Genomic DNA, 23,912 nt, shown 5'->3' with positions numbered 1-23,912 from the left:
TGGCACTGTCACGTCCCACCTGGATTACTGCAGTAATCTCCAAACTGACCCCTTGCTTCTATCTTTTTTTTTTTAAAAGATTTTATTTATTTTTATTTTATTAGAGAGCGAGCGAGAAACAGCATGAGAGAGGAGAGGATCAGAGGGAGAAGCAGGCTCCCCGCTGAGCCGGGAGCCCGATGTGGGACTCGATCCCAGGACCCTGGGATCATGACCTGAGCCAAAGGCAGACGCTTAACCAACTGAGCCATCCAGGCGCCCCCCTTGCTTCTACCTTTTCTTTCTATAGTTCATCCTCAAAATAGCATCCAGAGTGACCCTTGTAAAATGTAAGTTAGACCATGTCACTGCTCTGCTTGAAATCCTGCAATGGCTCCCTACTGCCTTCAAAGCAAAAATACAATGTCCTTAAAATGCCCTTCGAGATCCTACATGAGCTGCACCACCCCTTACCTCTGAGACTTCATTTCCTAAACTTCTCCCCCTTCCTCGCTCCTTAACAGCCCCTCTGCTTCCTTGCTGTTCCTCAGTTATAGAGACTTTGCCATCCTCTGCTTGGAAGGCTCTTCCCCCGGATAGATACCAGCCTACTTCCTACCTCCTTCAAATATTTGCTCAAATCCAATCTTCTCACCAGGCCTACCCTAACCACTCTATCTAAAACTGCAATCTGCCTCCCTTCCCCTATTTCTTTCTTCCTTTCTTTTTCTTTCTTTCTTTCTTTTTAAAGATTTTATTTATTTATTTGACAAAGAGAGAGAGCATAAGCAGGGGGAATGGCAGGCAGAGGGAGAAGGAGAAGCAGGCTCCCCACTGAGCAGACAGCCTGACATGGGGCTCAATCCCAGACCCTGGGATCATGACCTGAGCCGAAGGCAGATGCTTAACCAACTGAGCCACCCAGGCATCCCTACCCCCATTTCTTTCTTTACCTTCTAAAAGAAGGAATTGCTGAAAGTTTAAAAAAAATTTTTTTTAATTCATTGACTTCTATCCATCAGCAAGTTCTAGATGGTTGAAGGTAGTATTCATCCATTCAGCAAATGCTTATTGAGTGTCTGCTGTGTGTCAGGCACTGAGTTAGGCTGAAATTCAATTTTCAATTCTATTTTAGTCAAATCAACAGTCAATACACTGGTGGGTCTTCTAGAAGCCAGGTTTGGAGTTAAGCGGTGAACTGTGTAGAGATGGAGGTCCAGCCAAGTATAGTGAAGGCAATAAACTTGGAATGAAGACACAGGTCACTGGGGAAGAAAGTTAAACTGAGCAGGATGGCATCTCTCTCTCCTGTACCCCTTTACCCCACCCCCTCGCCACTAGCCATTCTCCCTCTTTGCTGGGAGAAGGTCTCCAACTTGGGGCAATGTGTGCCCATCATCCTGCAATGGGCAATACAGAGAGAGGACCAGAAGTTTTCTCTCTTGTTATATAGCTACATAATATCCTTGAATAATGACTTGGAATAAAGCCAGGGTGTTCAAACCCTGGCTTTACCTCTAACTTCCTCTGGGGTCTCCCCAAGTCCCTTCCCTTTTCTGGGTTGGCTTTAGCTCATCTTTACAGTAAGGAGAGTGGACTAAATAATCTTTAAGGTCACTTCTGGCTCTACTGTTCCATGCTTTTACCCTTATTTCATGAGAGCTAATGTGAGTTCCCTGGGGTGAGTCGGCAAACAAGCGGGAGGAGGAAATGAGTGGAGTGCATGGCCATGAGTTGTCTGTTCCTTATGAGCCAGCACTTCAGGGGCCAGAGGTCTGTCTTAAGCACCAGCAGCAGTTGGGTAACAGCTGCAGTGGTTAGCCCGAGGTCGCCCTGTGCATCCTCTAGCTGAAAGAGGACACCCAGCTCATGTCTCCGCATCCTCAGGAGAGCACAGAGGAAGTGTTCCATGGGGCCACAGAACTGACAGCAGCTTTCCATTGGTCTACTAAGACCAGAGAAGGGAGAGGGTGGAGGACAGGCTTTGCTTTGGCTTGAGGTGTGCTTGGGAAAGTCCCGTGGAAGCCAAGGGGAGAGCACTTTAGAGATGTGAAACTCACATGCCTCAAATGGGAAGGATGCCATCCCGGCAAACTTCCCAGGCAAAATTGAACAGACTATCCATTAGCATCCCACTTACTCTTACATTTGCTTTCTTTCTTCCTTATTTTTTTTTTTTAAGATTTTACTTATTTGAGAGGGAGAGAGAGAGAGACAGAGAGAGAGAGCAGGAGAGAGAGGACACACACAAGCAGTGGGGAGGGGCAGAGGGAGAGGGAGAAGCAGGCTCCCTGGGAAGCCTGGGGCAGACGCTTAACCGACTGAGCCACCTAGGCGCCCCTTCTTGTTTTTTAAGTGTTGTTAGAGGAGCAGCTGGTTTCTTACTCAGCTGCGGATAGGAATTAACAGATGCAGCATGAAGCCAGGAAGTTCATTTATGAAATGAGAAAACATAATACTGGGGCGCCTGGGTGGCTCAGTCAGTTAAGCGTCTGCCTTCAGCTCAGGTCATGATCCCGGGGTCCTGGGATCGAGCCCTGCCTCAGGCTCCCTGCTTCTCCTTCTCCTTCTGCCCCTTCCCCACCCACTCCTGCTGCTTGTGCTCTCTCTCATTTTTCCTCTTTCCCTCTCCCACTCTCGCTCTATCTCAAATAAATAAAATCTTTAAAAAAAAAAAAGAGAGAGAGAGAGAGAAAAGAAAATGGAATACTGTACCAGGAATCAGAAAACCTGGGGCATATTTCTCTTTAACTCTCTGGATCTCATTTCACCATCTGAAAGATGCAGGGATTAAAGTGGGATCTTTCTGGTATGTGATGATTCTCAGTCATCCAGTCTACTATACCAGGATGCTATTATAGGCGGGAGACAGCAAACTCCAACCCCTGCCTGCTGCCTGTTTCTGGGAAGTCTGCAGGCACCACTGGGGCAGGCTGACACTGTAAGCCTTGGCAACCAAGCCAGTCGTCCTCCTGTGCCCCTCTTTCCCTCACTGTTTCCAAGGCCTGCCTCCCAGGCCAGGAAGGCCTGTGCCTTACTGCTGCCCGGGGCCCGTGCTGGTAGCTACCTATACTGGGGATTCTGCTACTGGTGACTGCCAGTCACTGAGCAGAGGAATCTCAGTCTATCCCAGTTGAGATGGCCAGGCTCTCTTGGGAGGAGAGAAGGGCGCCCAGACACAGGTCACTGGGGAAGAAAGTTAAACTGAGCAGGATGGCAATCTCTCTCTCCTGTACCCCTTTACCCCACCCCCTTGCCACTAGCCATTCTCCCTCTTTGCTGGGAGAAGGTCTCCAACTTGGGGCAATGTGTGCCCATCATCCTGCAATGGGCAATACAGAGAGAGGACCAGAAGTTTTCTCTCTTGTTATATAGCTACATAATATCCTTGATTTTACCTCTTGGCCTGCAAAGCCCCAAATATTTGTGATCTGGCCCTTTACAGAACAAGTCTGCCAACCCATGAGCTATAGGGTAATCTGTAAGATGGTGGAGTGTGGAGTTAGGTGAGCTGGGTTCATCCACTTCCCACTGGCGTGACCTTGGGCAAGGTCCTTAACTTCTTTGAGCCTGTTTCCTCACCTGTAAGACTGAGTTCATAGGGATAGCAACTGCTGCATGTATATGTATGTTAGATGACTTGCGAACAATAACCTATCAGGCAATGTGAGCAGATTTAGCAATTTCTGCATGTAATAAATAGTCCCAGATGTATGTCATCAAACAGAATTTATTGAGTCCCTTTTCTGGGCCAGGCCCTTTGCCAGGCCATGGTCTGGAAGGGAAGACAGATTTGCTAAGAAAACAAAGACAATGCAGTATGTCAGTTGCTCTAACAGGACACAGCTGTGGGACAAAGGCGAGTGTGTCCAAGTCCCTCTTTGTAGGTTCAGACAAGGTTTCACTGATGAAATGAGCCTTGAACCGGCAGGCAGATGAAGGTTTTATCTGGCGGAGGGAACTGCACATACAGAGGCATGATGGCTTACATGAACTGCACATTTCTGTTGGTGGCTCGGCAAGAGTTAGATAGGCCTTGAGTCTAAGGAGGAGGTGTTTGGAAGATGAGGCTGAAGAGATAGGCAGGCCCCAGGGCCTGGGGGGCCTTATATGCTATCCCAAGAGTTTGGGGGTGTCTCCTGTATGTGTTGGAGAGCCACTGGAGAAAGCTGAACAACAGAAAAGGATCAAGATCAAAATATGCCTTTCAGAAACATCGCTCTGGCTCAGTGTGGAGAGCAAACCGAGGAGCAGTCAGGAGGCTGCGACACACTCAAGAGAAAACTGGTGAAACCGAATGAAGGCAGTGGGCAATGAGAATGAAGAGACGCAGGTGGCTGGGCTATGCAGGAGGTAGGATTGAAAGGCAACAGCCATCCAGGAAGTCCCCAGGTTTTTGGCTGGGGCAGCTAGGTGAGAGTAAGACTATAGCTACAATAGAGGAGGCAGGGAAACGGAGCAAGGTAAGAAGCTCTGGAAAAACAATTCCGTGTTGAGTCTGTGGCCACGCCCCCAGAATGAAGACAGAGCTGCAGCCCTCTGCTATGTTTCCGCTGGGGAAATAAGCACCACCACCACATTTCCCAGGCAGTGCCCTTCGGGGGGGCCAGGAGGGGTTTGAAGAAACAGGGGACTTTTTTCTTCTCCCTCTGTTCACTTACTATGGCTTTTAGGTGAGTGTGCAGATTCAATGCAGGGAAACCTGTGGTTAATGCACTTTTCTAGCAGGAAACCCAAAGGAGAAGGGTGACCCAGGCCGATGGCCAGCACCGGTTCAGACTAGCCCTCCAGGATTCTTACGTTGCAGAGGACCCTGAGCCTTTGATGTGGGGGCTCAATTTCAGGCCCTCTCTGCAAGATCTCATCTGACCAAAGTGTGACTAACTCCAGTTTTTTTTAGTCGTTATTGTGAATTTACTCCTAAGGATTCTTTAGAGAAAGGAAAACCCTTTTGGGTTTTTCATATTTGGAATAATCAGGGACCGTTTCTTACATGTGCCTAGTCCTTCACAGCTTATAGAGTGCTTTCTCAGCCACGGTGATTTGCTATTTACCTCAAAACAGGGATTATTTTTCCATTCTGTGGGTTTTGAAACAAGACTCGGAGTGAAAATGGCTTTTTCAAGATCCCATAGCTAGAAAGCATAAAATTATTTACCCATATTTGATAATATTCCATATTCGCAAAACAATGAGGAAATGGGAGTTTCAGATACTAATGGTGAGAGTATAAACTGGTCTGGTCTTTTCATGAGGGCTCCCTGCCAATAAGTATTAAGTGTGGTTACCAGTTACCTGGCAGCTACACTCGTGGGTTTGTCTTAACTTCAACTCCCCTTAGACATCAGAGCTTACAGGCAGGGAGCTGGGAAAAGTCAACCAGTTGAAATGAAGGTCAGTACAAGGGCACGTTATCCAAGCTGGTCACCACCACATGCAACTAGGGCTTGATCCTGCTGGTACCCTCTAAAGATACATTGAGAATGTCTAGGAGAAAGAAGAGAGAGGCATTTATTCACAGGTTCCCACCCTACATTGGTCAATGATTGTCCCATAAAATGTTCACTCTTTCACACCTCCAGGTTTGCCAAGTGGATTCCCAGAGGGATCCCAAGGAGGTATTCATGTAGTAATCATATACTTCAAAGTAAAAAGGTCTGGGGAGGACCCTGGGCCCGGGGACTGGAGTTGGCCCTGGAACATGGATCTCCAAAGTGAGGACTAATTTTCAGAGTCTGACAGGTAGGGCTCTGTGGAACCAGAATCATGGAGAATAGAATCCAGCCCCTGAAGGTGGGGAGAGAGGCCTGGCAAGAGATAGGCAGGATGCCTTAGTTTTCTGCCATTGGAGACTTCCCATATTCCATAGCACAGGGGGCAGAAAACATCTGATAACCTGCAAGGCAGTGCTACCAATGCTCAGAAAGCAGCAGAGACAAGGCCTGCCATGCTCAGGCCTGGGGCCAAATACAGAAAGTTAAACAAGTGATTATGAAAAAACAGTGGTTCTCCAATTTTGTGGGCATGAGACTCATCTGGAAGCTTAATAGAGATTTAGATTTCTGGGCCTCACCCCCAAAAATTCTAATTTGGGTCTTTTTATTTTTTTTTAAAGATTTTATTTATTTATTTGTCAGAGAGAGAGAGAGAGCAAGCCCAAGCAGGGAGAGGGGCAGGCAGAGGGAGCGGCGGGCAGAGAGAGAAGCAGGCTGCTTGCCGAGCAAGGAGCCTGATGCGGGACTCTGTCCCAGGACCCTGGGATCATGACCTGAGCAGAAGGCAGACGCTAACGACCTAGCCACCCAGGCGTCCCTTAATTTGGGTCTTGATAAGGGCCTGGAATCTGCATTTATAATGGTAATTCTCTGTGTAGATGATCCACCGCCACATTTGAGAAACACTGCCCTAGGGCCTAGGGCAGGAACTGTCTCATTTATCTCTGATTCCCTCCCCAGTACCTGCCACATAGGGACCAGATAATTGTCCATTGAATTGAATTGTTCAGAAGCAGTGCTCCAAAAGGTATGTTTCATGTGGAGTCAGCTCAAGTCTGTAGCCTTTCTCTACCTGTAGGCTCTGGGCAACAAGAGCAAACATAGACAAGTGGGATTCCATCAAATTAAAAACCTTTTGCATAGCAGGAGCGCCTGGGTGGCTCAGTCAATTAAGGGTCTGCCTTCGGCTCAGGTCATGAACCAGGATCCTGGGATGGAGCCCTGCATCCGGCTTGGGGAGCCTGCTTCTCCCTCTCCCTCTGCCGCTCCCCCGGTTTGTGCTCTCTCGCTCTCTGTCAAATAAATAAAATAAAATCTTAAAAAAAATAAAAAAAACTTTTCGCATAGCAAAAGAAACAATCAACAGAATGAAAAGGCAACCTACAGAATGGAAGAAAATATTTGCAAATCATGTATTTGATAAGGGGTTAATATCCAAAATAAATAGCAAAATAAATAAATAAGTACCCCACTTTAAAAATGGGCAAAGGACCTGAATAGATAGGTCTCTAAAGAAAACACAAATGACCACCAGATATATGAAAAGGTGCTCAACGTCACTAATCATCAGGGAAATGCAAATCAAAACCACAATGAGCCATCACCTCACACTTGTTAAAATGGCCATCATCAGATAAAAGATAACAAGTGTTGTCGAGGATATGGAGAAAAGAGAACTGTTGTACACTGTTGAGGGAATGTAAACTGGTACAGCCTCTACAGAAAGCAATATGGAGGTTCCTCAAAAAATTAAAAATAGAACTCTCTTATGATTCAGTAGTTCCACTTCTGGGTCTATAGCCAAAAGAAATGAAATCAGAATCTTAAATGAGATAGCTGCACTCCCATGATCATTTCAGCATTATTCACAATAGCCAAGAGATGGAAACAATGTAAATATCAGCAGAGGAATAAAGAAAATGTGATATATAAATATTTACACAATAACTGAAATATAAATATAATACAAACATAAATATATACATATATATCTCCTGCCATTTGTAGCAACAGGATGAACCTGGAGGACAGTATGCTAAGCGAAATAAGCCAGACCCAGAGAGATAATATTGCATTATCTCACTTGTATATGGATTCTAAAATAGTCAAACTCATAGAAGCAGAGAGAATGGTTGTTGCCAAGGGCCGGGGGGAGGAGGAAATGAAGAAATGTTGGTCAAGGGGTACCCATCTGCCTTCTGGAAGTCGGCCTGGAAGGTGAGGGCAGGAGAGGCAGTTGTAAATAAAACAGAAGAGCAGCCTCTCTTTCTGGAAGAAACAAAGAAAAGGAGAGCACTGGCCTGTCTGGTTGTGATCTGTGATTGCGTACTTAATGATAGAAAAGTCAGACTTCGTGCAGGCAACAAACGCTCACTGAAACGTTGGGGAAGAAAGCAGGGATCCCCAGCTGCGCACGCGCACTGTGACTTTCGGCCCGCGTCAGACCCCGCTGGGTCGGAAACCTTACGCAAAGTTTCCGACGAAAGACGTAGGAAAAGCGGCGAGGCAAACGCAGGCTCTTGGATCACGTGACGCGACGAGAGCGTCGTTGACTCCTCCCCCTCCAAGATGGCGTCCTTGCTGCAATCGGAGCGGGTTCTCTACCTAGTCCAGGGAGAAAAGAAGGTTCGGGCCCCGCTGTCGCAGCTTTATTTCTGCCGCTATTGTAGCGAGCTGCGGTCGCTGGAATGTGTGTCTCACGAGGTAATGCAGTCGGCCCGTGAAGAATGTGTATATGTTGGGGGAGAGGGGGGAAGGGTTCGTCCTAGTCACCGCGACTGGCGGGTAGTCATTTTCCTGGCTTGCCGATTGGTTATGTCTTCCGTCACTCAGATTTGCTGTTGATTTAATTTGCTTATAATTTGTCATTTGGAAAGAAGGACGGCCTTGGGTGGGGCTGAGCGGATCTTTTGGTTCTAGAGCGCTCTCGGATTGGACAAACCTGACTTTAGGGACCCTGGCGGTCTCCTGGGGTGTTTGGTAATTGGGTGGGTTGGGGAGGAATGTGGGGTGGATTATTCAGGCCACTTGAGGGGCGAGATCCGTAACTGATTGTAGGGTGGAGCCCACAGGCATTCTCATTCATGCCCCTCCCATCCTGGAAGTTCTGCCCCTACTTTGGCCAAAAACTGGGCGTTGCTGTGTTTTCTGGCTCAGGCCAAGGCCTGCAGCAGGGAAGAGATCGGGTTGGGGCGAGTTGGGTGAAAAGCTCTTAGAATAAGGTCTGGTCTAAGAAGCTCATGGCGCTTCTCCAGAGGGTATGGTGCTGTCCTTCGCAGGCACAAGTGGGCGTTGGAAGTCGGATTGCTCAGAACGTAAAACGCCCCACCCCATAAAAGAAACAAACAAAAAAACAAATAAGAAAATCCCCAAACTTCTACAGCACTTGGCACATCTTGTTGTTCATTCCGTAAGCTTTGGGTTTTAAAAGACGAGAAAAACATAAATCCTGCTGTTGAGTGACTCAGTCTAGTTAAGGAAAAGCTGCTGGTAACAGTTGCTGCTTATTCAGAACTTTCTATATGCCACGTGGTTTATGTAAACTCCTTTAATCATCCTACAGGCCAATAGAATGGATATTATTTAAAAAAAAAACAACAAAACTGTAATTAAAGCAACACAGTGTTTGCCCTAGGTCACACAGCCAAAACTTTGGGGGTGGCAGGGAGGACCAAGATTTGAAACTCAACAGCAGCCTTTCAAATCAGGATTTGAAACATGATTCAGAGAACATTGAAAATCCCTGGACTGTTAAAAATGCATATGAAAACGTGTCCTATACTATAAGCTGTTTTACACATTATTATTAACAATTTTATTGGGTGTATTTTTCATAATATTAAGAATAGTCACAGAAAGCAGTTAAGTAATACAAGAGAAAAATCAATGCCATATAATATACACGATATTTCTTGTATTTTTTTTCTCCATTAGCATTTTCTCTGTATCTGTTTAGCAGGTCCTTTGTCTTTTTTATGCTTTCCTGTTCCAGCTCCAGCTCCACCTCCACCTCCAGAATATGTTGGAATAGATTCCCACTTGATGGTCATTAGAGAGCTCAGTCTCCATGATTTCTAAGGATATCTTGAGCTAGGACATTCTGTCTTACTGCATCTTTTACAGACTCATGTGTACCTCCACCTGTGAAGTGGAGATCGTTTAGGGTTTGGGGAAGGATGGGGCTAGGGAGGGCTGGAGGAATCCAGAAAGTTCTAATGGAGAACATGGGATTGGAGCTGCACATGAAGGGACAGGCAGAATTTGAAAAGAGCCACAAGAAGGAACAAATTATAGTTTGCCTTTTATGATGAGTAAGTGCAGATATTAGTTAGCAATACTGTGTTTTATGTTCCTGGAGATTATTTGAGCAGCGACTTTATTTTTTCAAAGGTGGTCCTGTGTATAGCAGATGATGAAAAAAGAAGCCAGTTTCTGTCATAGTATTTATATTCATTTAAATCTGTCTTTACATCTGTAGGTGATTAGAGTTCTAGAACTGTCAAATAGGATCTACCTACATTAAAGAAAATAATTATTCAGAGCTTAAAAAATACAGTGAATTTACGGGGCGCCTGGGTGGCTCAGATGGTTAAGCCTCTGCCTTCGGCTCAGGTCATGATCCCAGGGTCCTAGGATCGAGCCCTGCATCGGGTTCCCTGCTCCGCGGGGTGTCTGCTTCTCCCCCTCCTTCCTGCTCGAGCTCTCTCTCACTATCTCTGTCTCTCTCAAATAAATAAATAAAATATTTAAAAAAAAATACAGTGAATTTAATTTTCTTCTGTGTTTTTGAGTTAAATACAGTAAGACTATCTTGCTAGTTTAGTAGTTTAATTTGCTATTTAAAAATCTCTAACCAGTTGGCTAAAGCTGATTTTGTAAATGTTAATTTATGCTTTTGTGAACATGTAATACTTCAGTAATGAGAAAACTTTTAAAGTCTCTCTTAAGTGTGGTCAAGTTAAAACAGTATAAAAGGATAGAAGGATATTTGATCACAGCTTCACAAATTGGGTTATTTTATTTATTAGTCTGTTCATTAGATTATCATAGAGTTCTTCTTTTCCATAGACAACTTTTAACACATTATTACATAAAATCCTGATGGAACAGGTAAGATCAGAAAGGAAAAATGGAAGGGTTTTAGGAAATACAGAGGATAAGAAAAAACATGGTTGAAGAATAAACCCTAGGGCGCCTGGGTGGCTCAGTTGGTTAAGCAACTGCCTTCAGCTCAGGTCGTGATCCTGGAGTCCCAGGATCGAGTCCCACATCGGGCTCCCCACTCAGTGGGGAGTCTGCTTCTCTCTCTGACCTTCTCCCCTCTCATGCTCTCTCTCACTCTCTCTCTCTCTCAAATAAATAAATAAAATCTTTAAAAAAAAAGAATAAACCCTAAGCTGAAAACAGTTTAGGTTCTTTGGCATATCAATGGTTTCTCACTTTCTGCTGCAGTATGTTTTAGAATTCACTATTTGGAATAGATGTATATACAAGCTAGACTGAGTGCCTTTTCCTCTGATTTTTGATTTCTTGTTCCTTTCTAGGTGGACTCCCATTATTGTCCCAGTTGCTTAGAAAATATGCCATCGGCTGAAGCCAAACTAAAAAAGAATAGGTAAGATTGGGATCCATTTTTTTTTCTGTTTTCCTCAACTATTTTTTTAATAGCTGGCAAGAAAACACATGGAAAATAACTCACATTTTTAACTAGCTGGTTTTCATTTTTTAGCATCACCTTTGCCAAAGATGAAATGTCCTTTGATTTTTTAAAATTAATTTTCTATTTTAGAACAGTTTTAGACTTAAGAATTATTGTGAAGACGGTATAGAGAGTTCTGTGTACTTCATACATAGTCTCCCCTATTGTTAACATCTTGTATTAGTATAGTATATTTGTCTCAATTAATGAACATTGATACTTTATTATTAAATAAATGCTTCATTTTATTCAGATTTCCTCAGTTTTTCCCTAATCTCCTTTTTCTGTTCCTGGATTCTATTTAGGATACCCATGTTATATTTAATACTCATGTCTCTTTAGGCTTCTCTTGGTGTGACATTTTCTTAAACTTTCCTTGGTTTTGAGGACCTTGAAAGTTTTGAGGAGTACTGGTAAGATATTTTGTATAATGTCCCTCAATTGGAATTTATCTGATGTTTTTCTCGTCAGCTGGGGGAATGTGTTATGGGGAGGAAGACAACAGAGGTAAAGTGCATCTTTCATTATATCCCACCAAGGGTACATACTGTCAATGGAACTTATCACTGTTGATGTTAGCCTTGATGACCTGGCTTGAGCTAGTGTTTGTCAGGTTTCTCCAATATAGAATTTTTTCTCTTTTTTTATACTGTACTCTTTGGAAAGAAAACACTCTTACAGCCGACACTTAAATAGTGGGGAGTTATGTTCCCCCTCCATGAGGGTTCTCTACTTAAATTATTTGGAATTCTTTTGAAAGGCAGATTTTTCTCCTCCCCTATTTATTTATTTAATCATTTATTTAAAGCGTGAATATTGATTTTATACCTTAGGATATAATCCAGTACCACTTTATTTTTTTGCTCACGTTGTTCCAGCTTTGGCCATCGGGAGCTCTTTTGGTAGACTTCTATATCCCTTTGACATACCCCCATTGTTGCGTGGGTTGGGGGGGGGCTGTGCATTCATTTGAGCATTTTCTTATTTTTTGGTCCTTCAAGATACTCCAGGCTCATCCCAGGACTCTGCCTCAGTCCTTGAATTAGCCATTTCTCCAAGGAGCCCTGGTTCCTTTTATTGGAAAATGGTATTAAAAACCAAGATCTGGGTAGTAGGTGTGCTCATTGTCACTGGGTGCCATTTGGTTTTTAGCTTAGTGTGTAAGTCCTTTGCTACCAATCATACCCTTACACCTCCATGGATGTGAACCACCATGACTTTTCTTTCCTGAACCCGAGAAATAGTTCCTAATAAGCCAGACACTGTTTCTTTGTGTGCTGTCCACACATTGATTTCATCATTTAATCCTCAAAGTATCAGTGAGCAGTGAACAGTGGGTAGATACCATTATTATCCTTATATGAGGATGTTATGGCAAAATATCGCAGGTAATTAGAGTTGTAGAACAGAGTTTCAGAGTAAGTCCAGGACTAGGAGTGAAATCTTAATAATCTCAGATGGTGAAAAAGTTACAAGCAACAAGGCACAGGGGCCCCCGAAGGGGAAATGTTGGCTGAGCATTAGGAAGAGTAGTGCCTAAGGAGAGAACAGAAAGCCCCGAAAAGGCACCGCTCCTGAACTGTTGCAGTTTGATAGCATCGTTTGGTTTCTGTGTCCGCTCTCTGGCACAGCAAACAAGCAGTTGTTTTCCAGACCCAGTTTCACAGCCTGTTGTAGTATTGCCTCTTGAGTTGTCATTGTGCAGCTGCTCTGTCCTGTCTAAAGGCATAAGCGGTGACCTCTCTCTTCCTCAGAAATCTTTGTGGTCCGTACAAGCCTAAACAGAGTCTGAAATTGTTAAATCCAGGCTGTTTAATAGTGATTTTCTCTGGAGTAGGATTCTGTCAGGCTCTAATTCTTCAGGAACTTTGGTGATGATTGCATTTTTTAAAAAATGAAATGAACATGTAATATCTTTTAAATTTTAAAACAAGATTTTAATATGTTTTTTATTTCTTTTTAGTTGAGAGACAGTCCTCCCTTATAGTTCCCTCTTGAGTTCCTAACACCTAGAACAGTGTGTGGCACATAGCAGTTGCTTGATAAATATTTGTCAAATGAATAACAGTGGTGTTGTATTATAGGTGTGCCAACTGCTTTGACTGTCCCGGCTGTATGCACACTCTCTCTACTCGGGCAACAAGCATCTCCACACAACTTCCAGATGACCCTGCCAAGACCACCATGAAGAAAGCCTACTACCTGGCCTGTGGATTTTGTCGCTGGACATCTAGAGATGTAGGCATGGCAGACAAATCTGTGGGTGAGTCAGGCGGACTTCAGCATGAGATTTTGTGAAATTGGTAGTGTTAAAATTGCCCACAGATGATTATTTCTGTTACCTGTTGGAAGGCAGGAGCTAAATTCAGAGGTAAATCTTCTGTGTTTCCAAATTCTCACATTTATGGACTATAATGTTTCATCTAAGACTGGGTAAACTATTGAGTTTTCTTAGAGTTGGTAAAATAGCATTGGTAAATCCGACACTTTTTTAGAATCAAAATGTTAATGCTCTTCATAAAACATAAATACTCCTGATGATGAAAGACACCATGAACAAATTTAAAAGATAAAAGTGACAAACTAAGAAAAATATTTGGGTCATATATAACAGACTAAAGATAAATAAGCAAAAATGAAGAATGCTTGTAAATCAAGGAAGAAGCCCCAGAGAAAAACTAGGCAAAGGATAAGAAGAGCAGCTCTCAGAAGTGGAAATAAAAATGATCAATAACCAAAATGTGTACATGGAAGGGCCCACAGTCAGGTTAAAATGATCTTTATCTTGACTCCAAACCTTGCAGATTCCATGGAAAGACCTTAACCTTCCATAAAGTTACAACTCAAGTTTGTGTTTCTCTCCCCTGACATTTTTTAGCCCTTTATTTTTTTTTTTTTAAAGACACATTTAGCGTCTTATAGTCTGATCAGCGTCATGATCAAACTATTACATTTAGCAATCAACAGCATGGGTGCAAAAAAAAAAAAAAACTACATTAAAACCTTTTGTTGGAATGCTTTACACTTTCCACAGAACTAAAATAACCTGTTACACAATTAGTCACAAATACAGTCCTCGAGTTTTTTGCCCATACACATGAGTATTGTCTAAAACATGTCTTCTTTGTAGCAGCGAGGCCCTGCCACCACTGTGCTTAGCTGAGTTCACAAATCTGCTGTAACCTGTAGCTTCCCTGTCACTTCTCTGGCTCTCCTCTCCTGCTAAGCTTTGTTTCCTGGCAGTGATTAGAACCTTCTGCCGCTGCTGTAGCTACTGCTGCTGCTGGAACCACCACAGCCACCTTGGTTTCGTGGTTTGGCAAAGTATTGGCCTCCACCACCATAGGGGCCGGAGCTTCTGCCTCCAAAATTTCCTCCTTTCATGGGTCCAAAATTTGAGGATTGATTGTCGTAATTGCCAAAATCATTAGAGCTTCCGCCACCTCCAAAGTTGCTTCCATCATTACCAAATCCGTTATAGCCATCCCCACTGCCACCATAGCCACCACCACCTCGACTGCCACCAAGGCCCCCTTGACCACTGAAGTTCCCTCCACGACCAAAGTTGTCATTCCCACCAAAACCACCTCCACGACCACCACCAAGTTTCCAGAACCACTTCGACCTCTTTGGCTGGATGAAGCAGTAGCCATCTCTTGCTTAGATAGGGCTTTCCTTACTTCCCAGTTGTGGCCATTCACTGTATGGGATTTTTGAATGACAATCCTGTCTACAGAGTCATGGTCATCAAATGTTACAAAAGCAAAACCTCTGGGGCGCCTGGGTGGCTCAGTTAAGCGACTGCCTTCGGCTCAGGTCATGATCCTGGAGTCCCGGGATCGAGTCCCGCATCGGGCTCCCTGCTCGGCAGGGAGTCTGCTTCTCCCTCTGACCCTCCTCCCTCTCATGCTCTCTGTCTCTCATTCTCTCTGTCTCAAATAAATAAATAAAATCTTTAAAAAAAAACAAAACAAAACAAAAGCAAAACCTCTGTCTTGGTCAGTCATGATCTCGATCACTTCAATTTTCCCATACTGTTCAAAATAATCTCTTAGGTGATGTTCTTCAGTGTCTTCTTTAATGCCACCAGCAAAAATCTTTTTCACAGTTAAGTGGGCACCAGGTCTTTGAGAATCTTCTCTTGAGACAGCCCTCTTTGGTTCCACAGCTCTTCCATCCACCTTGTGTGGCCTTGCATTCATTAGCCCTTTCCTTTTATTTTGACTCTTTCTTTGAGTATCCATAAATTGCCTTGTATGATTAATGCAAATTAAAACTTCATTTATTTGGCAAATTTTTTAGATCTGGTAATATCACGTGTTGGCAAGAATATGGCAAAATAGTTCTTTCATCTACTACCACCTTGGAGAGCAGTTTGATAATTATTAAAATTTTATTTATTTATATTTATTTATTTTTAAAGTATATTTATTTAAGTGAGCTCTACACCCATCATGGGGCTTGAACTCACAGCCCCGAGATTGAGTCACATGCTCCTCCTTCACTGAGCCTGCCAGGGACCCCTATTTTTTTTTATTTTAAAGATTTAATTTATTTATTTGAGAGAGAAAGAGACCACGAGTGGGAGGGGCAAAGGGAGAGAGAATCTCAAGCAGACTCCATGCTGAGTGTGGAGCCCAACTTGGGGCTCGATCTCACGATTGAGATCACAACCTGAGCCGAAACCAAGAGTAAGAAACTTAACTGACTACACCACCCAGACACCCCCCCCCTTTTTTTCCCCCCATACTTGGGGCTTGAACTCACAACCCTAAGATCAAGACTCAAGCTGAGATCAAGAGTTGGACGCTTAACTGATTGAGCCGCCCAGGTGCTCCAAAGTGCCCCTATTTATATTTGTTTTTATTTTAACAAAATAAATGGCATTTTATTTATTTATTTTAATTCTAGTAGAGTTAACATACAGTGTTACATTCATTTCAAGTGTACAATACAGTGACTCAACAATTCTGTACATTACTCAGGGCTCATCGTAATAGTGTACTCTTAAAAACCCCTTCACCGTTTATTGAAAATAAACGGCTTTTATCCTTCTGCCCAGCATTTCCATATCCATATATGCTGGAGCATTAAACACATGCTCAAAGACACATGTATTTACATAAAATGTTTAGCAGTAAAACAGAAGAACTGTGTGTGTGTTTTGACCTAAAGACCACCTAAGGCACTAACTACCTTTCCATCATTTGAGCATTTCAGGGTGGAGATTGCACTTACCTTTATTAAAGGGAACTTCCTTTATTTATTTTTTAAATAAAAAATTTAAGAAACAAAACGAACAAAGAAAAGAAGAGACAAAGAAAAACAGACTCTTAACTATAGAGAACAAACTGATGGTTACCAGAGAGCAGGTAAGTGGGGGGATGGGGGAAATAGGCGAAGAGGATTAAGAGTACACTTATTTGAGCACTGAGTAATGCATAGAATTGTTGAAACACTATATTGTACACCTGCAACGAATATAACACTGTACATTGGTTATACTGGAATTTAAAAAGTAATTAAGTTTTTAAAAAGTCCCACAACGAAAAAAAAAGAGTACACTGACTGTGATAAGCACTGAGTAATGTATAGAATTGTTTTGGGTTTTTTTTTTTAATTGTTGAATCACTATATTGTACAACTGCATCTAACACTGTATGTTAGAAGCATATTCATGATAAAAAATAATAAAATACATAAAAATAAAAAGTTTAAAAATAGATCTTAATAACTATCTAGGGTGAATTCTCCAGCTTTGTCCTTCTTTAATATTATGTTGGTTATTATTTTTTTTTTAAACATATAATGTATTATTTGTTTCAGGGGTACAAGTCTGATTCATCAGTCTTAATACAATTCACAGCACTCACCATAGCACATACCCTCCCCAATGTCCATCACCCAGCCACCGCGTCCCTCCCACCGCCCTCCACTCCAGCAGCCCTCAGTTTGTTTCTCGAGATTAAAAGTCTCTTACGGTTTGTCTCCCTCTCTGATTTTGTCTTGTTTCATGTTTTTCCTCTCTTCCCCTATGATCCTCTGCCTTGTTTCTCAAATTCTACATATCAGTGAGATCATATGATACTTGTCTTTCTCTGATTGACTTATTTCACTTAGCATAATACCCTCTAGTTCTTTTTTTTTTTAATACCCTCTAGTTCTATCCATGTCGTTGCAAATGGCAAGATTTCATTTTCTGATGCTGCCTAATATTCCATTGTACGTATATACCACATCTTTATCCATTCATCTGTCGATGGACATCTAGGCTCTCTCCATAGTTTGGCTATTGTGGACATTGCTGCTATAAACATTGGGGTGCACGTGTCCCTTCGGATCACTACATTTGTATCTTTGGGGTAAATACCCAGTAGTGCAATTGCTGGGTCATAGGGTAGCTCTATTTTCGACTTTTTGAGGAACCTCCATACTGTTTTCTAGAATGGCTGCACCAGCTTGCATTCCCACCAACGGTGTAGGAAGGTTCCCCTTTCTCCGCATCCTCGCCAACATCTGTCATTTCCTGACTTGTTAATTTTAGCCATTCTGACTGGTGTGAGGTGGTATCTCATTGTGGTTTTGATTTGTATTTCCCTGATGCCAAGGTGTTGAGCACTTTTTCATGTGTCTGTTGGCCATTTGTATGTCTTCTTTGCAGAAATGTCTGTTCATGTCTTCTCCCCATTTCTTGATTGGATTATTTGTTCCTTGGGTGTTGAGTTTGATAAGTTCTTTATAGATTTTGGATACTAGCCCTTTATCTCATATGTCATTTGCAAATACCTTCTCCCATTCTGTCGGTTGTCTTTTGGCTTTGTTGACTGGGAAACTTCCTTTATTTTTACATTTCCGGTACTCCATGGTTAACATCAGAGAGTAGAAACTCTGTGTAGTCAGTTCAAAATCTTGAGTTGCTATTTATTTTTTATAAAAATAGTTGCATTGCTAACTCCCCATATCTTTTATCTTTCAGAAATTTTATTCAGTTTTCTGAAACTTTTTAGACTTGGTAAGAATTCCCATCTTGGGGGCCGCCTGAGTGGCTCTGTTGGGTGTCTGCCTGCAGCTCAGATCATGATCCCGGGGTCCTGGGATCAAGCCCCACATTGGGCTCCCTGCTCAGTGGGGTGTCTGCTTCTCCCTCTCCGCCTCCCTCCTGCTTGTGCGTTCTCTCTCTCTCTCAAATAAATAAATAAAATCTTTAAAATTGCAGCTTGCTAGTCTATGACGAAGCCCATAATGAACTCATTATGTCAGTTGACATAACTAAAATGAAGATGGACTTTAAGTAAAAACTTCTTATAGATGATTACACAATTTGGAAGTAAATATGGATCAGGTTTCTTTAGATTCAACTCTCTTCTTAAAAATTTAATTCTTGGAGTGCTGGGTGGCTCAGTCGTTGGGCATCTGCCTTCGGCTCAGGTCGTAATCCTGGGGTCATGGGGAGCTGGGTAGCTCAGTCGTTAAGCATCTGCCTTCGGCTCAGGTCATGATCCCAGGGTCCTGGGATGGAGCCCTGCATCGGGCTCCCTGCTTGGCGGGAAGCCTGCTTCTCCCTCTCCCACTCCCCCTGCTTCTCCCTCTCCCACTCCCCCTGCTTCTCCCTCTCCCACTCCCCCTGCTTCTCCCTCTCCCACTCCCCCTGCTTGTGTTCCTGCTCTCGCTCTCTCTCTGTCAAATAAATAAATAAAATCTTTTTAAAAAAATAAATAAAAATTTAATCCTTGATTCTGTTGTGTTTGCTCTTTGGTTTAGAATGCTTGAGCTCTTGGTTGTTGCTCATTGGTGGATAGATATTTCCTGAAATGTGATTTTTATTAGAAAGAGTCTATAGCATCTTTAGATTGTCAGTAAATAGTTGTGTATTTTAGTATCAGTGTAGCAAGTAAGTTGTTTGAATTTGCTTATGAATGTAAGTTAAATATGAAAAACAACCTCAAAGTGGCAGAGTATGTATGCCTCAGTGAGTTGAAGTGTATTTTTTTTGAAGTGTATTTTTCTATGTTTGTATTTTGTCTCTTGTTGTCAAGGTAAAGAAACAAAGCCCAGAAGTTCAAATAGATTTCTCAGTGTTACTCTTAAGAGAATGTTTTATGCTTTTTAGATTATGAGCCATTAATGTTGGAGAATTTATATTTCAGAGCTTAAAACCTGTGTTTACTTCTAGAAGTCTGTCTCCTCTAGGGTATCTTGACAATAATAATTGAATAGTGGGAGCTCTTAAAGAGTACAGATAATTTTTTCTTTCATGATGTCATTGGTGTCTGAGAAACTCTGAAACCACTTTAGAACTATTTGTTTATTTATAAGTAAGCCATTGTGTCTGTAATGTGCAAGGAAATGAGATCGTTATGTCTCCCAAATTGCTCTTCAGAATAAATTACCAGTTCTAAAGCAGTTAGGTAAAACATCTAGATTTTTCGAAGTATTACAGCTAAAACATTTCTTTCACATAATTATTTTTCACGATTGTCTTAATAAGTAAGGCAACCTTTAAAATATGAATATCATACTAAAGGATATTGTTGTCGTTTCTTGCAAGAAGGTGTGGTGTCACTTTCAACAAGCGTCCTTTTTGTTTTGAAAAAAGGTTATTTTTACTTATACAGATAATACACATTCATGTATTTATCACCCAGCTTCAGAAATTAAACATAACCAAAACAGTTTAAGCTCCTTGTGTAGCCTATCCCCACTAGATCCCCCTTCCTCAGCCTCCCAGAGAAGTAATCATACCAGTCCTGAATCCAGTGTTTATCGGTATCCATGCATGTCTTTATACTTCTCCACATATGTATGTAGCCACTAACAATGTTTTTTCAATATGAAACAAATGGAAATATACTGTATATGTATCCTACTACAGCTTTTCTCTATTGGCATTATGTTCCTGATACATAGCTGATTTATGCATGACTTACCACAGTTTACTTATTCAGTCTCTTCTTGATGGACATTTATTTAGGCCTTCATTTTTTTGCTTTTGACAACAGTGCTATTAGAAACATTCTTGTCTGTATTTCCTAAGTCCAAGACTAAAGGCTTCTCTGCATAACTGAAAATAAAATTGCTTGTTTTGTCTACATCTTTAGCTCTCCAAAATGGCTTACCAGTTTTTGCTCCCACTAGTAATAAGAGTAGACTACCCGCTGCTCCAGATCCTTGGCTGCTCTAGTACTGTGGGACTTTCTTTCAAATTTTTCCAAACTGATGTTTGTAAAATAGTATCTCATTATAGTTTACTTTTTCCCTTTGTTAGCTTTATTGAGATATACAGTTGACCCTTGAACAAATGCAGAGGTTAGAGGTGTTGACCCCCCTCACTGTGCAGTCGAGAATCTGCAGGTAACTTCTGACTTCCCAAAAACTTAACTACTAATAGCTTACTGTTGACTGGAAGCCACACTGATAACATAAATAGTTGATGAACATATATTTTGTATATTTTATGTATTGTATATATGTAGTCTTAAAATATAGTAAGCTAGAAAAGGAAAAATAGTTACAGTGCTTTATTGTATTTATTGAAAAAAATTCGCCTATAAGTGGACCCTCACAGTTCAAACCCATGTTGTTCAAGAGTCAGCTGTATTCATTATGGTTTTAGCTTTCTGGAATAATCTTTTCCATTGTGATTTGTGCTGTTTGTTTCTTATGTAAGAAATTCTTCTCTGAATCAAGGTCATACAACATAGAAATTGCACAGTATTCTAGATAAGATCAGGTTCTTAAGAGTCAGACTGCTTGAGTTTGAATCCCAGCTTTACCACTTACTATCTGTGTGACTTTGGGCAAGTTATTTAACCTCTTTGAGCCTCAATTTCATGAGACTGATAATAAGAATCCCCATGTCAGAGGGTTATTGTATAAAATGAAACGTAATGCATTTCAGATGCTTGGCACAGAAGCTGTGCATGTGTTAGTTGTGGTGGGGGTGGTTATCTTTATCACCATCATTTTTTTTTTTTTTAAGATTATTTATTTATTTGAGAAAGCGAGAATGAGCGAGAGAGAGCGTACATGAGGGGGGAGGGTTAGAGGGAGAAGCAGGCTCTTCGCCGAGCAGGGAGCCCAATGCAGGACTCGATCCCGGGACTCCAGGATCATGACCTGAGCCGAAGGCAGTCGCTTAACCAACTGAGCCACCCACGTGCCCCTGTCACCATCATTATTTTTAATGAAAATTTCATTCTGAATGTTTTGGTCTATATAACTCATAGGACTATTTCTTAGAAGTTCTATGATTTTGGGGCACCTGGGTGGCTCAGTTGTTAAGCATCTGCCTTCGGCTCAGGTCATGATCCTGGGGTCCTGGGATCGAGCCCTGCATCGGGCTCCCTGCTTGGTGGGAAGCCTGCTTCTCCCTCACACTCCCCCTGCTTGTGTTCCCTTTCTCATTGTGTCTCTCTCTGTCAAATAAATAAATAAAATCTTTAAAAAAAAAAAAAAAAGTTCTATGATTTTTAAGTTTCATTTTGTGGCCTGCAGATGACCTGTTTTTATGAAAATAAAAATACCAAGTTATGAAAATTTGTTTAATGTCCTTTTGTTTTGCAGCTAGTGGTGGTTGGCAGGAACCTGAAAATCCTCACACGCAACGGGTAAGTAAAGCGTCATCAGAGAGAGGATGAACTAAGAAAAGATGGAGAAAAAGACTGAAGATCTTCCATTTTATCAGTGGATATGGCATATGCCAGAAATCTTTGATATGTATTTTGGTGTCTGTTACACAGAAAGGGCTTCTTATAAGACATTTAAGTCACAATGGCTGTATTTTCTAGTCTGGCTTAAGTTAATAGAGAAACCTAGCTGTAGCTTTAGTTCTGTAGTCAGGCTGTGAATCAGAAAAAGAAAACAGTATGTGTTTGTTTTTAGTGAAATAAGTTATAAAATAATAAGTTTTTCCGCTATATGGAAAAATACTTATTTTCAGACATATAAAAGCTGTATATCTATACATAGGGTTTTTGTTTTAATGCGTGCAAAATGTAATCTCATACCCACGTCTGTAGTGTGTAAGAAAGATATCTAAGCTGATAATTGCAGATACCTTTAGTGAGGGCAAGAGTGGACTTGGGCACAAGAGACATAAGAGAAGTATTGCTTTTTATTCTTTATGTTTAATATTGCTTGAAGTTTTCACAATTAACATGTACTGCTTTTAGGATTAAGACATACTTTAAAAATGAAAATATATGAGTGGGGGAGAAGACAGTACAAGATGTCACATTCTTAGAAGTAGATAGGCCTGTGGCCGTGCAGAAAAAATGGGAGTAGTTGTAAGGGGAAATAAGTAATGAAGTAAAAGAGGAGTGAAAAGAGGGCATGAAATTTCCTAGCCTTTTCATTGCCCATTTCTTCCCATTGTTAAACTTAAAGGTTCCATTTTAATATTGCAAATAATTCAGAGAAATGTAATGAAGAGAAACTCTCTTTGAAGAAAAGGGCAAATTTGCCTACCGTAGTCATTTGTCTTCTCTGTTCATTATGTGTCCAGTTAGTGTTATTGATTAATTTTACATATTTCCTGTTAGCTTTTTCATGAAAACAATTACTGCATCTTTGATTTCTTACAGATGAACAAATTGATTGAATATTACCAGCAGCTTGCTCAGAAAGAGAAGGTTGAGCGAGATCGCAAGAAACTGGCACGGCGTAGAAACTATATGCCTTTGGCTTTTTCGGTGAGGACTTGGTACAAAAAGGAGTGTGCAGTTCATTGAACAAGACCTGTGTGCCTTGAGAACAGTGATCATTTCAGAAGGTGGCCACTGACCTTAGATTTCTGAATGATAGGTAGCAGAGGAAAGTTTCTCAAATCATAGGTTTTTAAGCCCAGCAGTTAGGTTTTTGCCATATCATTTACTCTATTTGAGTTCTTTGAGTTTTAAGGACACTTGTGTTCCTTTTTGCATCACTGCCCTCTCTTTTCTGATTATTCCCCAGGGCTAATGTTTAATTTTGTAGGTACCACAGAACTCTTAATCGGAAAAGTCAGAGAAGATGGGCGATTGTTAGATTTTATTCATATTACCTAGGTAGGCCACCTTTGACATTCTATAGTAATGGGTTCCCAGCTCAAATGATTATTTCTGGTATCTTCCTATAGTTCTCCAGGGTGAAGAACGCTGACTCTTACACGGTGCCTTTTGCGTGGTTAAATAAATAGTAATATGTGCCAGTGTCATTGATAGGAATTCTTTAAGGAAGTCATTCTCTGCTAGTTTGTGTACTACCAATCCAGAAGCAAAAGATTAGGATTTGGAGCTTTTGTTATTGTCCCCCAAGTTTTATTTGCTCTCATAGAACAGTTTCTTTTCTGTATGCTTGCTTGGGGTCGAGCAGGTTGACATTGAATAAGTAACATTTTTTGAAGGGCAGTGATGTGTCAGACACTGTTCTAATAAGGACTTTTCACATATTTAATCCTCACAACAATCCTGTGGGGTAGATTGACAGTTGAGGAAATGTAACTTGTCATACTGCTTCTGCATGAGAATTAGTTAAGCCATTGAAACCCTAAGGATTGGTGAGGTCCATATAAAAATATTTAGTTTAGAACTTAATAAAAACATTAAAATATGCAAAGCATCTACATTTACCAGAGACTTTAATGAAGTCTAAATGAAATTTTCAGAATAGCCCAGTGGTATAATAAGCATATGCACTAGTGTATGTAGGAGAGAAATTTGAATTAAAGGCATTATTCTTCCAGCTTCCCTTATAACCTGCCT

General features: G+C 41.6%; 1 protein-coding gene across 1 annotated transcript in view; it reads left to right on the top strand.

Moving 5' to 3' along the window:
* The first annotated feature begins 8,011 nt into the window (after nt 1-8,011).
* Nucleotides 8,012-23,912, top strand: part of DCTN4 (dynactin subunit 4) — a 31,881-nt gene continuing 15,980 nt past the window's right edge. The window contains exons 1-5 of the mRNA XM_034999620.1: nt 8,012-8,177; nt 11,018-11,088; nt 13,257-13,435; nt 21,736-21,779; nt 22,755-22,862. Of these exons, the coding sequence (XP_034855511.1) occupies nt 8,043-8,177; nt 11,018-11,088; nt 13,257-13,435; nt 21,736-21,779; nt 22,755-22,862 (537 nt within the window). The 5' untranslated portion in view covers nt 8,012-8,042. The remainder of the gene's footprint in view (nt 8,178-11,017; nt 11,089-13,256; nt 13,436-21,735; nt 21,780-22,754; nt 22,863-23,912) is intronic.

This window comes from Mirounga leonina, unplaced genomic scaffold (genome assembly GCF_011800145.1).
Source record: "Mirounga leonina isolate KUSES-001 unplaced genomic scaffold, KU_Mleo_1.0 Mir_99, whole genome shotgun sequence".
Taxonomy (NCBI): Eukaryota; Metazoa; Chordata; class Mammalia; order Carnivora; family Phocidae; genus Mirounga; species Mirounga leonina.
This window is presented reverse-complemented; position numbering and strand designations above follow the sequence as displayed.